General features: G+C 31.3%; 1 protein-coding gene across 1 annotated transcript; it reads left to right on the plus strand.

Moving 5' to 3' along the window:
• Window positions 1-502: 502 nt before the first annotated feature.
• Window positions 503-1,898, plus strand: LOC124543988. Its single transcript, XM_047122308.1, has 3 exons — window positions 503-689; window positions 873-1,057; window positions 1,493-1,898. Exons 1-3 carry the CDS (start codon window positions 594-596, stop codon window positions 1,824-1,826), a joined length of 615 nt encoding a protein of 204 aa, XP_046978264.1. The 5' UTR covers window positions 503-593; the 3' UTR covers window positions 1,827-1,898.
• The last annotated feature ends 12,748 nt before the right edge of the window (window positions 1,899-14,646 follow it).

Below are 14,646 nucleotides of genomic sequence, written 5' to 3' on the forward strand. Positions count from 1 at the left end.
CCGCTTGGAGCGTGACGGCAACTCCCGAGGGAGCGGAAGTCTTGCGCGCTTCCGGACGCACGACCCGGAGATCCGTTGCCGCCCGCCGCCCGCGCTGCTGCTACCCAAGTACGGTGACTTATAAGATATACGTTAAGAAATTATTACAACCGACGTTTTTATTGTTACCGATGTCATTTAAAAACGAAATTAAAGTATTAGTTAAATTTAAGTTTTCGGTATAATTTTTATTATAATTATTTTAATATTTACATATAACGTTCAAATAAATTTTATACAGATCAAAAATAAAAAATGGTATTTGTATATTGGTAGTATTTTATTGTTGAGAGGAAAAATATTGCTTCAAAATACAACACAATTATATCTTTTTTTTGTGGATTTTATTTGTGCCAAAAAGGCACAGATTATTTCGCATAATTATTATTGTGCTATGCATATCGTATGTTTTACGTCTAGACGTTATGTCATTGTCAAACAACGGGTTATCTAGTTTAATTTATAAATTATGCTCACTCGAAATTGCGATATGTTTGACGTCAAAGTAAAGTAATAGCAATATTACAAATTTATAAAACGATGTCATATTCATAATGCTAAATCCATCCGACTCTCCAGAAAGTGAAGTACAAAATACGTTACCACCGGTGATAACAAATAATACCAGAGAAAAATTATTACCTGAACAGGTAGCTAATAGATTTAAAATAACGTTATTTCCTCGAATATATCCTTGGGTTTTCTTATGATATAATTTAAAAAATATTATTAGCAACATTTTCATTTTTAATTACACATATAAGTTTCCTGTTATTGTAACAAGTTAGTTTAAAGGAAATGTATCAATACATTCTAGAACAATTTTGATTCAGGTTTCAATTGGATGCATAAAATCACCAAAGAAAAACCACGATGAAAGAAATAAAGTAAAATTAACACATTCATTCACACAGTCGCCTAAAAAACAATTACAATCTAATTGCCCTATAAATGTTGTTTATCATCCAAAAGCATTGAAATATGAATTAGGAGATATAACTACAGTTCACAGTTTAAGGTTAGATTTAAATACATTATAATTATTATGTAAATTATATTATAAATCATGCAGCAATTAATTTATTATTTATGTAACAGTGCAGGCAATGTTTGTTTATGTGTGGAGTTCAATAATGATTATGTAATATTTTTCACAATTTCCGAGTCATTTTTAAAAGTCAAACTCTCCACGTGCGGCATAAACTGTCAGTGTTACCACTTTATCAGACTGACTGTTAGAAGACTTAAAATTAATAATTAAAAATTAGTATCAAGGGAATAATCTAGTTATATAAAATCATACTTAAATTGTAGGTAACTTAAAAATGCGTTCACGTCATATTAAAATTAGCGGCACAAAGATGAGCTTTATAAACAAATAAAATATTAAAGCATATATTATATTCTAAATTAATATGATATAAGATAATTCGAGTTCTTTATTTTCTTTTAGAGTATGGAATGCTTCTGTGCGGTCTCTCTATGTCAAATGTAACGGTATTTTGAATAAATCCGAAGATCATGGCGCAATTTTTTTTTGGTATCCGCGGACTAGATCACTCCTTGCCCCCGGCCTTGAAACGACATTTAAAATTAAAACTATACCTAAAGATGTTTCACCTGTAAGTTCTTCACGTCTAGCACTACAAATAGCTGCGGCCTATAAAAGTGATAGTGAGAGCGTTGTGAGACACTTTTCAGTGCCAATAGAAATAACATTTTTGAAATACACTCCACCTTGCCTACCTGAAGACGCTGATAGCACCTCATTCCATCAATCATTATGAGAATATTGTAATTGTGAAATTGGTTTAATATAACGTACCTCTTTACAATATGAGCTTTAACTAATCGACTTTATTTCCAAAGTACTGAAAATGGTATAAATAGAAAGTTATTCGTCTAGTCTTTATTTTCAAATAAATATAGTACCTAAGTTTATTTGAATACGTGTTTAATGCAATTGAGTTTGATATAATAAATCTTATATGAGATTGTAATCAATAAACTTTTATGTAATAGGTGAAATATTTCCCCTTAATCGTTTTTCTTTACCAAACTTAATAAATTGAGATTATCTAATGTAAATTTTATTCAGTTCCTTTTGTATCATTCTAAACTATAAGCGCTCTTGTATTAACATATATTCTTATAAGTTACGTCATGTTTCACGAATATGTACACAAATATAAGGATAGTGGTATGGGCGCTCGGAATAGCAATCAAGATGGATCACAATCCTCTTTCGCTTTGTGTCCGCGTGTGTATAATATTAGGCTTAATAATCTCGTCGATGAGTCAGTCGTCAGGCCTGCCTTTGTCCTCGAGTCGTTAGAAAACCGTGCAATTGATGATACAGAACGAAAGGACTCTTCCCTCAATTCACGCGCCATGTACTTCATTAAATTAACAAAAAAACCTTTGCTTTGAGTTAAAAAAGAAGTACAATCGATGATGGACCTGCAATTAGTAATGTTCAAAATTGCTTTCTTAAAACACTTTGTTTGAATTTTATCCGTGCTTACGTTTGGTTTTTGTTGTTAATTAGTAATTACTTGTCGTAAATAGTAATGTTATAAAATATATTCGATCAGTTTATTAAATAAAGCGCAAGATAACATTTTATTTATGTTCACTTCTTAAATGAGATTTCCGCGTGTGGAATACAATGAGATTGAGAACAGTCGCAATAAAGTAATCTTCATTAAAGTAATCCTCATTGGATATTTCTTGTTACTTTGAAGTATGTAATGACGAAATGTGTTGATGGTTTTTATATAACAAAAAAAAATTAAATAGTACGTGCCGCAATGGCGCGAGAAATAGATTTTACGAGTGCGTGCGGCGCGATATTTACGCTTGTTTACACTTCAGACGATTTTATAGGCGCAACGACACCGTCTCTGCACCATATTAGCATATTGAGCTAGAATGTATGGAACACTTAACGTTTAATGTATTAAGTTCTTAAAAAAAAACATATTTTCATCTTTATTAGCTATCGATTTTAAGGTGTCAAAACTAAAGTTAAGTTACAACGATTGTTAAATCAACTATGTCTTTAACTTTTACATTCTGGAACTTCCTTTAATTTGACACCTACGGATACTTTTCTAAAAAATATTCTTAAAGTTTAAATATCTTTTGCCTTTTTAAAAATTATGTTTTAAATAATTATTATAATTATATTAGTATAGTTTCTAGTCTTTTATCGTGTATTCATTATGGCTTGTGAAAATCAACCCAAAAAAAGTAGCGGTAACAATTCAAACTAGAAACAGGGGCAATCATTCCGCCCACCGGTAAGACTTCCTGCTACAGATTGATGCTGATTGGTATCGATCTTTGTTAACAGGGGCCTCACTAGTTCGAACACAATTTGCAATTTTGTATAGCTTTAAATATAATAATGATATATGGCTCAAGGAAAGAGAACGAAAATATATTTAGATACTTTTACGATAATTATTTAAAAGATATACATATTTTGTCAACACAGTTTAATAATGTGAATGATATTATTTTTGTTTTGCAACGATACAATTTATTAGGGCACCTTCATCTTCTGAACACGAAAAGGAATTTCTTTAAAAATTTAGCTTCACAGTCGCCTGTGATGTTCTATACGGAACACAAATTATCGACTCGGTTTGATCCCACGGCCAAATTAAAATATCATATTTCCTGTCAGACGAACGAGCTTCAGCGTTGAAGTGTCTTTTTTCTACATTTTTTCAGGGCACCGTTTTTTAAAGGAACTGCGTCGCACATGTTTGTTCAACATAGGCGACGTCTTTCAATTATGTGTTTTTTGTCGTCTCATGTTCAACTGGTTGAATGTATTTCGACTTAAATTTTATGAAAGTAAATTGGGGAGTTATGTTTTCAATATGCATGTCACGTTATGAAAATTCCTAATTTTATTTCTTGAGGTTATAATTATAAAAATATTTCTTTTTCTTGTTTTATAAAATGTGCATTAGGAACTTTGATAGAATTAACTGTGCTCAGTGAACCAGAGTAATAAGAATTGCTTATTGCCGTTAGAATGAGCATGCTTGGTGTTAGCGGGTCTCAGTGTTGCGAATGTTGCGCCGCTTCTCACGCGCGGCGTGCGCCTGCGCCGGTTCTGCGCGCCTTGCATAACGGCCGTGCACGTAATACGCCGTAACATCAAACATTATGCATGTAGGGCGCGTGTCGACAACTACACGAGCCCCGCTATATGAAGTTAATCTTTCCGACCGCAAACCTAATGCATGACAAGCATTAATATATCATGTACCTAATTATATTTTCACGGTCAATTTTATTTAGAATGAAAATATTTTAAAGAAACAGATGTATGTTATTTGTACCTGAATTAGGTATAAGTAATACATTTTTGAGAATAATAAAAGTTTTCGATGACACTTCATTTATCTATTCACGAGGACACTTAACGCATGTTGCTTTTATTGTCTTGCTACCACAAAAGGCTGCCTCGTATCATATTTCAAACGGAGATGATGAGCGCACGAGACATCGCAAATCTGATAAATGTATATCGCCTCCGACAACAAAAGATCGAATTGCAGAAGTGCAATCGAATCCGCATGCAGTCCTCGGAAGCTCCAGGCGCCAGCTGCCGATCCTGTATCAAATACCACACAGATAATAAAGGATTCTTTAATACGAAAAACGTTAAGCGAATCGGAGGCATGTTCGAAATGTTTTTACGCTAAATCAAATTCAAACAGAGAGATTCTGTTGTAAGTTATACCGACCTCGCTTTAAGTAATCGCATTGAAATTCTCCTTAGCATTTCATACAGCCGAGTATTATAGGTGATGTAACGCAAGTATACGTACCATTTTCGGCTTATTACGTAGGATGTTGGGAACGTAACAGACTCAACAAGTAAGTATTATTACGTTTATTTATAAATATGAATTAAATATTTTAGACAGACACTGCAAATATGATTCATAATTTTGTACGTGTTGCCAAATTTTCAAACATGTTAAAGTTCGTCTAAAAGATCGAGTGTAATTGAATGTGACTGACTTTTGTAAGATTTTGATCTATTTTACGTAAAAGTAGTGGAAATCAATCCAAATTTCCTTTCATCACTGAAATTCAGTTGCTCTGCTATTTGTTGGTCGTACGTGTGACTGATAACTTCAGATGCATACAAGTTTGTGGAAGATTTGTGCAATCATCTAAAATTAATTATAAAAAAATGAAATACAATAATGCACCAGTAGTTGTTGCTCGGGTTAAGATAAGCACGCATTTTGTCAAATGTGCTTTCTTGACATATTACACCCAGAAATATTCGGTAAAGTATCCATCATAATCGCAGTAATTACATAAGCAATTACACTATATTTTACTTTGAAATTATCTAAATGATATACAATTATCGTTATACAATAATTATTCAACTATAAAACAAAATAATGTGGATATCGTTCTTGTAAATAACGTAATTTGACTGCCTTGCAGATCTTATGATTTCATCCTTTCCTTTCATTGTCATCCTCAAATATGTAACATCTTAAAGCTGATTCTATTATTAGATCGTAAGATATTATGTTATGTTTAAGGTGTTATAAGTAGAAGACGGGGTGATCAACCATCTTAACCTTCCGCCTCAAACCGGAAACTTACCTCTATAATTATTATAATATGGTGAAACAAAGTACAACATAATTTGTTCCTACCGCATAACAGAGTCCATAAATTAATAGTTGTAGATTATATTAGTTGTAGATTATTGATATTATATCAACGAGGACGGTAAAGGTAAAGGGTAATTAGTTTATTGGCGCAAAGGTTATATAGACGCCGCTTTATTAATACAATTTAGTCTATAATTAAATAGAGTTAGACGCTCATCATATTTATGTTTTCAGAAACCATTTATGATGCCGTATTCATAGGCATAGTAGCCAGATTACAAAATATAGTTACTCGGTATACTAATATGCGGCTCAAGAAAATAATTTAAGTACATTAGATTTTTGTAGGATACAGTCTTTGTCTTTGTTTGTTACAGGTTACTGACCATCGTGTTTAATGTAGTTACAGTCCATAAATCATTTTGGAAACATACTCCTTCAGTTTTAACGAGACCGCGGGAGAGCTTGTGTTATTAATATTATTACTTTATTATAGTTCGATTGAAGCGAAGTGTATCTCATCTTCTAGCAGACATTTGATGGTTTAGATAAAATTATAAATATAATTAAAGATTAAGCTTATTTGTTAGTAAAAGGGTCATAAAATACATTTTAATGGGCATTAATTACGTCTAAATAATTTTTTTTTCGCCCCCTTAATTTAGAGTATGAAGATCATTCAATCTATATATCTTATATAATCTTGTATAATTGCAAACATAAATATGATCGTTCCATTTATTATATACTAGATATTTCTAATTATAATAATCATAATTGTTCTTGTGTTACTGCAAGATCAAGACCAATACCGCCTAATCAATAGCAAGACTAAGACCAAGACTGATCGTGCAAGATTTGAGCAAGAACAAGATTAAGCCTGCGACTCCTGCATCTTGTATGAATGATTGTCCTCATAGAGCTATAATTTATAATACAAGATATAGTCATATAAAAAACAAACGAACCAAAAGAGTGGCTAGTCGGTCAAGCCAAACTAGCCAATTACACAGGACTTATTAAAGTGCACAAATATGCGCGCAAACACATAACACTTTAAGTGTACAGACTCCGTACCAATGTCTCTAACTGCATTCAAAGGTAAGCTTCTATTATTTTTCTTAAAGCTAAACTTCAGTTTCAGCCAATAATAAAGTTGCACCAAGTGCAGTACATTTTTCTATTTATTGTCTTAAGTTTATTTTATTACTTTTAAAAGATCAAACAATTTGTCTGACTAAATGGACCGTTATAATTAAATACCTACTAGTTATTAATAAGAACATAGTCTTTAGTGAATCTGAAATGAATTCCACGGAACCTAAAAATAAGAACAAATTACGGATTTTAATTCAAATATAAATTTCAAAGCAGAAGTAAATAACTCATCAATGCGACAAAACTTCGAAAAGTCAAATGTGCGTGCCTTGCCGTCGAAGTTTTGCTTTGTAGTCCAACAATTATCGCTCTACAAACAAGTATTGCTATTTCCTAATATTTTATGTCTATAATTTAAACATGGATTATTCATCACCAGCTCATGTTTGTCCACTGCTGGACATAGATTTCTTCAAATGCACGCCACTGTGGTCTTTCTGCAGCTACTCGCATCATCATTTAAACATAGACTATTATAAAATAATAATATAGTTATTATATGTAAGTATTAAGTATAGTAATAAGTAAGCATTATATATAAGTTAGTTAGTTAATTAAGATAGTTAAGATAGCGGATTTTGATCACAAACTACAAAGCGGGCGAAGCTGCGGGATTAGCCAGTTAGATGTCAAACGTATACAAAGTCGGTAACTTCATGTGGCAACGTTCGCAATCTGTTAGAACAAGTGCACTAACACAACGTTTTCGTTTATTTCTCTGAACTGAGTTTATTCGCAGCGTGACGTCACCTTCTGCTCGCCACTTCCTTATCCTACTAGCTTTATATTTAAATATTATCCGATTCAGAATATAATTATTTTATTAAAGCTATATATCAATACTCTAAATACAAAAGAGCAACTAACGGTGGTTACGTCGTCTCGATTAAACCACCGATAATGACACATGTTTACGGGGAACATGTATATAGAATGGCAAATAATTGATATAATTCATAAAGAGTTTTTTTGTTACGTACTCTGGGACAAACTAAAATATTTTGCAGCCCTATTTTAGATCAGAAAATAGTATATGTAGCTAAACACGACAGATGTAGGAACAATAGGGCGCTGCGGGATGTCCACGGTTATGACGCCTCATTGACTCCGCAATTGACGTACATTCACACTGCATTATTATTTGTACCCCTCGAGGGTCCGAAACAAATAAAAAGCCACTTCATTCAAGGTATGGCTTGGTAAAGTTGAATGAAACTTATGGGTGTTTGCCCTATCTGTATTATGTATACATATCGATAAGCAAGAATCTAATTGAAACTTATACACGCATTCAAATACCATAAATTAAACAAAAAAAATATATATATATCTATTCCTTTTAAGCCAGTCACGTATTTTAAAAATAATCAGCTACTAAATTAGTAAATATTGATTGAAAAAGTTAAAAGCCTCGTCGAGCCCTGATTGGAACCATATGACGTCGCCGAACGATGAAATAAATTAAAAAACAATCACCAGATCATTTAAGTAAACATAAAAAAAAAGTTGAAGCCTCGATGCCACCGAGACATTTGCTCCCGAAAGCATCGCGTTGTCGATAAAAAAAAAGTTAAAGTAACGTGTTCTAGCTAAACTTTTACTGTTTGTCGTTAAGGAAGCGAAAATAAACGTTCACGTTTTTGTTTCAAGGGCTCAGAATATATTCTCAGCGTGGGAAAGCTCAGTGAGGTCAGGTGGCAGCACATGTGGTTCTCTTCTGTTTATGGAGTTTAAAAATAATATTTAATAAAATGAAGGTGCCGAACAGACATTGGAGTACGTCTTTGCGGGGGATAATACGTATTACACCTATCGCACGCCCGGTGGTCCGTAAACAATAACAACGCATTATTTTATCTTCTGCATTCTAACCATTGTTTAGTTTTGAATCACAAAGTGATATTTGTGGCTTAACCGTTAAATGTTTAAGCAATAATCTACATCTAAGTACATAACATGAATTCGTTTTGTACTTCTTATTGTATTTTTACAGATATGGATATGATAGATGTCGTGCCGTATGTGAAAATTTAAAGGCGCCATTAAAATGTAAACCGCAATTAAATTTTTTGTTGCGATGATGCACTTGTGAAGCCATATAACGTTGCTTACATAATTTTGCGAAACTTTTATGGAAAAATCAATTCATGTGATCAGCTGAGAAAAAATTTGCTAAACAAAAACCGAAATCCCTGCGCAGAGGCACCGCCCAGTGCTAGCTCCTGTTCGATACATGAGCCCGTGGGATGGAATGATAATGGCCAAGAATTGGCAACGTGGGTGTCCGGCTTGCTTACGTATTATGCAGCATTTTTTATACTTTCACGATGCGTGCGCTTCTTAAATTCATCGATGCATTATAATGCTTGTTTTGTCAATGAAAGACAGCACAGCACACCGAGCCCGGGGCATGTTTTCGCTATTGATAATAAAGACGCGTGTTAGCGATGTCAATGTAAAACCACGCATTTAAAAGTAACAGTTGTAAAGATTACTTAGAAGAGTTATTTTATGGTAAAATTGCGAAGAATTAAAAGCAAAAAAATCTATGTTAGTTTTGTTCACCACGATATATCGGTAGCTTGCACAAGTAACGTGCCGTGAGATCTATCACAACAGCGATAAGGAAGTTAAATATTATTCTATACATACCTTCTTATATATATGACCGCCGTTGCTTACGTCACATATAAACTCTTTAATAATTAAATAGTACTAATGTATGTATGTGTAGTATGTAATAGGAAGTTAGTGTATTTAAGTACTTAACTAAATGTGTGTGTACGCATACAAATTGTTTTGTTTTTAGTTTTATAAAGACGTTTGCAACTTTTCTATTAAACTAAGATTTGAACCTCATATAAAAAAAATTTTTAGTTTTCTGTGACAGAAATTATTGATATATATTCTTGAGTAATGCGTTATATGGTTATTGCGAAAATCTATTGATCGTATCTATCAGTTTTAAGTTAAGTTGTAATATACATGAATTTCATAAATGTAATGAAATTATATAAATAATTACGTTTATCAATGTAAGTAAGTATGTAACAGTTATGTTGAGTGAGTCATTACTTCAGTATCAGGGTCACGATAGGGAAATACTGGTCTTAGGAAATCCTATCTCGCAAGTTATGCTAGGAAATATAAACTATTATTCTACACGTACTACATTATTTTTTGTCTGTATTAATTTTATAATAAAACTAACAATCAACTAATTTAAAAACTAATTATTAATATCAAAGAAATTAATTAAAGTACGTTTTAATATTGAATTATCAATAGATTTATTTAAATTTGTGTGCATTCCCAATAATGTACACAAATTTAAAGATATGTATCACATATATGTCATAGATTTATATGACATGGTCTTTGTTTGTAAATAAGAAAAAAATATACATAAAAATATAAACCTTTGCCGCACTAAATTGAAAAGCTAATCATAAAAGATATTTTAAATAAAAGTGGACTTCGTCATAACACTATAAAGAGTTTATCATTAAATAAACTATAATACTGACTTAATTTACTTTGCTAATTTTATATTTTTTATTATTGTAATAGAAACTTTTAAATACAGTTTGATTTATATATTTGAATTTAGTTTTAGTAACGAGAGATACGGAAGCGCGCAGGTGACATCAAAGTAACTATTCAAAGTTTAGGTCAAGAACAACCACCGAACATCCTTCACACTATTACCCTTGTATTCCATAAATTACTAAAAATAGCTTAATTTACACACCCATGTTAATAGTTACAGTTTATTTTATAACAAAAATTGTAAGGTTTACAAATGAGACAAAGGTAAATGTATCAGCTCTTATTTATGTAATAATATAACTTGGAAGCTGCACGGTACACCTTTTTGGGACACGATTGCAGTAATTGATTCATAAATCTGTATTGTTTTTATTAAGTAATATGTATTTCGTGTTTTTTCGTCTTTTAGTTAAAATATTTAAGTTTCTGATTAACTTTTTCTCATTCTTATATTCTCATTATTAAATATAAAAAAAACTATTTCAAGCATTCTTTTAATTAATATATGAAACATTCTTTATATTATTGCTAAGTATAACGAATTTAATATATTTAATTTAAAATCTAATATGAGTTTTTATTGCCATCGAATAAAAGGGGTAAAAAACACAAACACATAATATTAACATTCAGTAGTAATATTAGGTAAATAAGTATGTTTCTAAGTATTTTAAGAAGTGAAGTTTTTAGACCACATTTTTTATTGAATATTGTATAGGCAAAGGTTTAATGTTGATTACGTACTTATCTTAATTTATATGTCAGGTTTCTGCGCGGTGTTTTATCGAAAAAAAAACCTAAAAACTCGCATTTCAATTGACGAATTGTTATCTTAGTTACATCAGATCTATAATGGTTTTATAAGTAGCACGTAACATTGTATCGTGGAGAAAGCACGGCCTTGGCAGTGAAGCGTGCTCAGCCGGGCGCGTCGTGCCGTCGCGCAAAGAGTGCGCCCGCGCAGCAAGCTTAGTATTCGATACACTAAATGTTAAAACGTCATTGAAGGTTAATTTCAATTTGGTAAACTTGGAATCACAAACTAACAACTGAGAAAAGGTAAAGGAAACAGTAAATTTCCTCCAAAAGTTATAAGTATTAGGTTTAGCTGGTATATTTGTAAAAACTTACATCCCGTTTACCTAAGTTACGTATATTTTTAACGTTAATTAATGCTGAATGCATTATATATTTTAAAGAATACGTACACTAAATCAAAATATGTAAAGATAAAAAAAATAATTTAGTCAAATGGCTGATGGCAAATGGTAGGTGGATCTCAAACCGAGTGTTTAAATCTGGGCTTGTAATTCAGTTATTTATTTAATTGGATAAAACTCTAATATATCAAGTGTATGTACAACCAATTGAACCAACGTGTAGAGGAATTTTACCTCGAGGGAAGATGCGTTACCATACTTTTATTTTCATTCAGATTAAATATTACCCCTCATGTCGACGCAGTAGAAATACCTAAGAGCAATGATTTAATAGATCTCGCTGTGTAATTGTGTTCTTGTAACGCGCGTTTTCACGCATACAACACTTTCGTTGTCATTGAACTTGGAAAGCGGGGATGCGCTCATTGTTATTAGATAGCTGAGAATGCACTCTCGCTGCGTAACCTGCTATGATCATAAGCTATTTACACGCAATCGATATAAAATGAAACAGATGCCATTGTATGCGTTATAAATAGAAAATAAACTTCTGCTACAGTGTGATAACTTATATCTACCGTTATATTCTTGTTATTTAAAAATAGAACGTAGATAACCCTAAAGTATTCAATTAAATTATTAATGAGTTTTGTATTAATTTAATGTAAGTACATTTTTTTTTTAATTACAATAGTCATTTGAAATACGATAACAATAATGTTTTTTTATGAAACCTTAATAACTTTATTTATTATACGCACTTTGATTTACTTTTTATTAGCTAATTAAGGTAGGATCGTTGTAAGGCTTCGGGTGACAGAGTACGGGTCGCCCTCTCGGTGGGAACGTGTAGGCGTTTGGGCGCACTTGACGCTTCAGCGACCACGAAAACTGCGCTCCTGAGGCTTAAAAATACCTTGAGACGCATATTTTTACATAAAAATTATTTTATAAAAAGAAAATCGTGTCAAACTAGACTAGTTTCATCATAAAGAGGTTTGTTTGATTGTCGTATGACGGTCAGGAACTAATGATCTAACACTTAAATATTTTTTATACTATTATAGACTTTCATTAATAGAGTGCAGGTATAAATCATATTTATTTTATATTGTTTTCTTTATTAATAAACTATCTGTGTGAAGCTGTTGGGCTATATAATAAATAATTATAATAAACGCCATATAATAACGCTGAACAATACCCTTTTTATGAAATTGCAATTTATGTTTAAGAAGACGTAGTTTAGTACAATAAGTCGTTAATTATATGTTTTTGTCTAACTGGTTTTGATTATGGACATATTCAAATGTCCATCACATCCAACTAGCATTGGAAGAGCGTGGTAGACTAAATTCTAAACCATTTTTAAAAAGGAGAGTGAGTTTTACCTTAGCAATTATTATATAGCATTAGATAACAGGTTGTTAAACTTATTAATAAGTTGTTTCGAACTCAGCATTAAAATATCCAATAAAAAGAAGTTAATGTTCGAATTTGAATTCTACAATTCTGTAGTCATACAAATAATCGTAATTGACAAGAAATTATGTGCAGTGTAAAAATATCACCTCGTTATATTATTATTATATCTCTCAGTCACACTGGTGACTGATGAATGAATGAATGAAAAAAGAGATTCTTATTTGGCAGCGTAAGATTTTTCTAATGGGTAGGTTAGATACGAATTCACTGTCATCATATATAAATAATTTTTTCGTAATATTTATACATAAATTCTCTACAGTTTTCCTTATCCTTAAATCAGTGTTTATCGAAGAAAGGCTCAGGATCCACGCTCCATTGGTTGCAGTTACGGCATCCCTTCTACACAACCAGAACACCATCTGACGTTTGTAAACAATATACCTACTCAAACTTGTAGTTTTAACCTTTAATTCCTTGATTCTTTTTATCATTTTATATAGATTACAGTTTTATAATAATTACTGAAAAAGAGTTCAAGGCTAGTTATTATATTTCAAATGTACATTGGTAAATACATACATTAAAATAGGAAAAATTAAAATGAAAATACCATTCGTGTTTTAACACCGCATCACATTAGTGACAAAAATTCTCATAAATGATTTTCATCCCACAATAATGTTGCGGCACATTGTATGCAATAGTCATACATATGCCGCATAACTAGTTATCCTATCAAAATATTATATTACCTTTCACTAGCATTAATCGCAAACTGTTTTAGGCACTATCAAAATGATTACCTAATAATTACAGCTAGTAATCATTAATAGATCTTGTCATTTTTCTAACAGCTTTTGATAATATTAAAGTGTAATGAGCAAATAAAAGTATGATTAGGTTAATGACAGAAATAAGTACATTGTTAATTTTTTTAATACTTGGTTTTGTATTTCCGTTTTTATGAAAACTGTTCTTATTCAACTATTCTTAAATTAATGCTGTACCTCAACCAAAAACATTGGTACCTACTTACATTGAGTTTCTAAAAATACATGATACTATTATGGAACAAATACTCGTTACTTATATAAATAAATAAATCTTTATGTTTATGTAATACTTTATTGTAGGCACAATTTTCATATCAAGTTTATTCAAGTGATTCGTATAAAGTAATAAAATGTTAGAATTATATTCGTTCATGCCAGAGTCATTTAAAAATAAAAAAATAAGTTACATAACATGACTTTCAGTCAAACGAAATGAGTATTTTAAAAAACTTATAAAAGTGATTTCCGCACAGCTCAAGATTAACGCGGCACTGAGGTAATTAATCATCAACCTTGACAATCTCTTATCGCTCAGGAAAATACTCAGGAAATTACTCAATAACTACGTACTTATACTAGAAATTTTGTACGAATAACAGCAATCTGCAAAAACTTACATTTCCTTCGCGGTTTTATAATAAAACATTAAAATAATTATATAATTAAACATTCTTAAAAAAAATAACTAAATAATATATTCAATATAATATATTTAAAAAAATATTTAATGCATGTAAATTATTTCAGTGAGAAGTTAGCTGTTCAAGAGGCTTATATCTAAATACCGTTATTAGAAGATAATTTTATAAGCATAGA

The sequence above is a fragment of the Vanessa cardui genome, chromosome 4 (genome assembly GCF_905220365.1).
Source record: "Vanessa cardui chromosome 4, ilVanCard2.1, whole genome shotgun sequence".
NCBI classification, from domain to species: Eukaryota; Metazoa; Arthropoda; class Insecta; order Lepidoptera; family Nymphalidae; genus Vanessa; species Vanessa cardui.

What these genes read in the sequence shown, in the direction of transcription:
- LOC124543988 (XM_047122308.1), top strand. Translation starts at nt 594, where the DNA reads ATGCTAAATCCATCCGACTCTCCAGAAAGTGAAGTACAAAATACGTTA. An exon ending in AAAAATTATTACCTGAACAG is followed by an intron (nt 690 to 872) that starts GTAGCTAATAGA and finishes ATTTTGATTCAG; the next exon opens with GTTTCAATTGGATGCATAAA. An exon ending in ACTACAGTTCACAGTTTAAG is followed by an intron (nt 1,058 to 1,492) that starts GTTAGATTTAAA and finishes ATTTTCTTTTAG; the next exon opens with AGTATGGAATGCTTCTGTGC.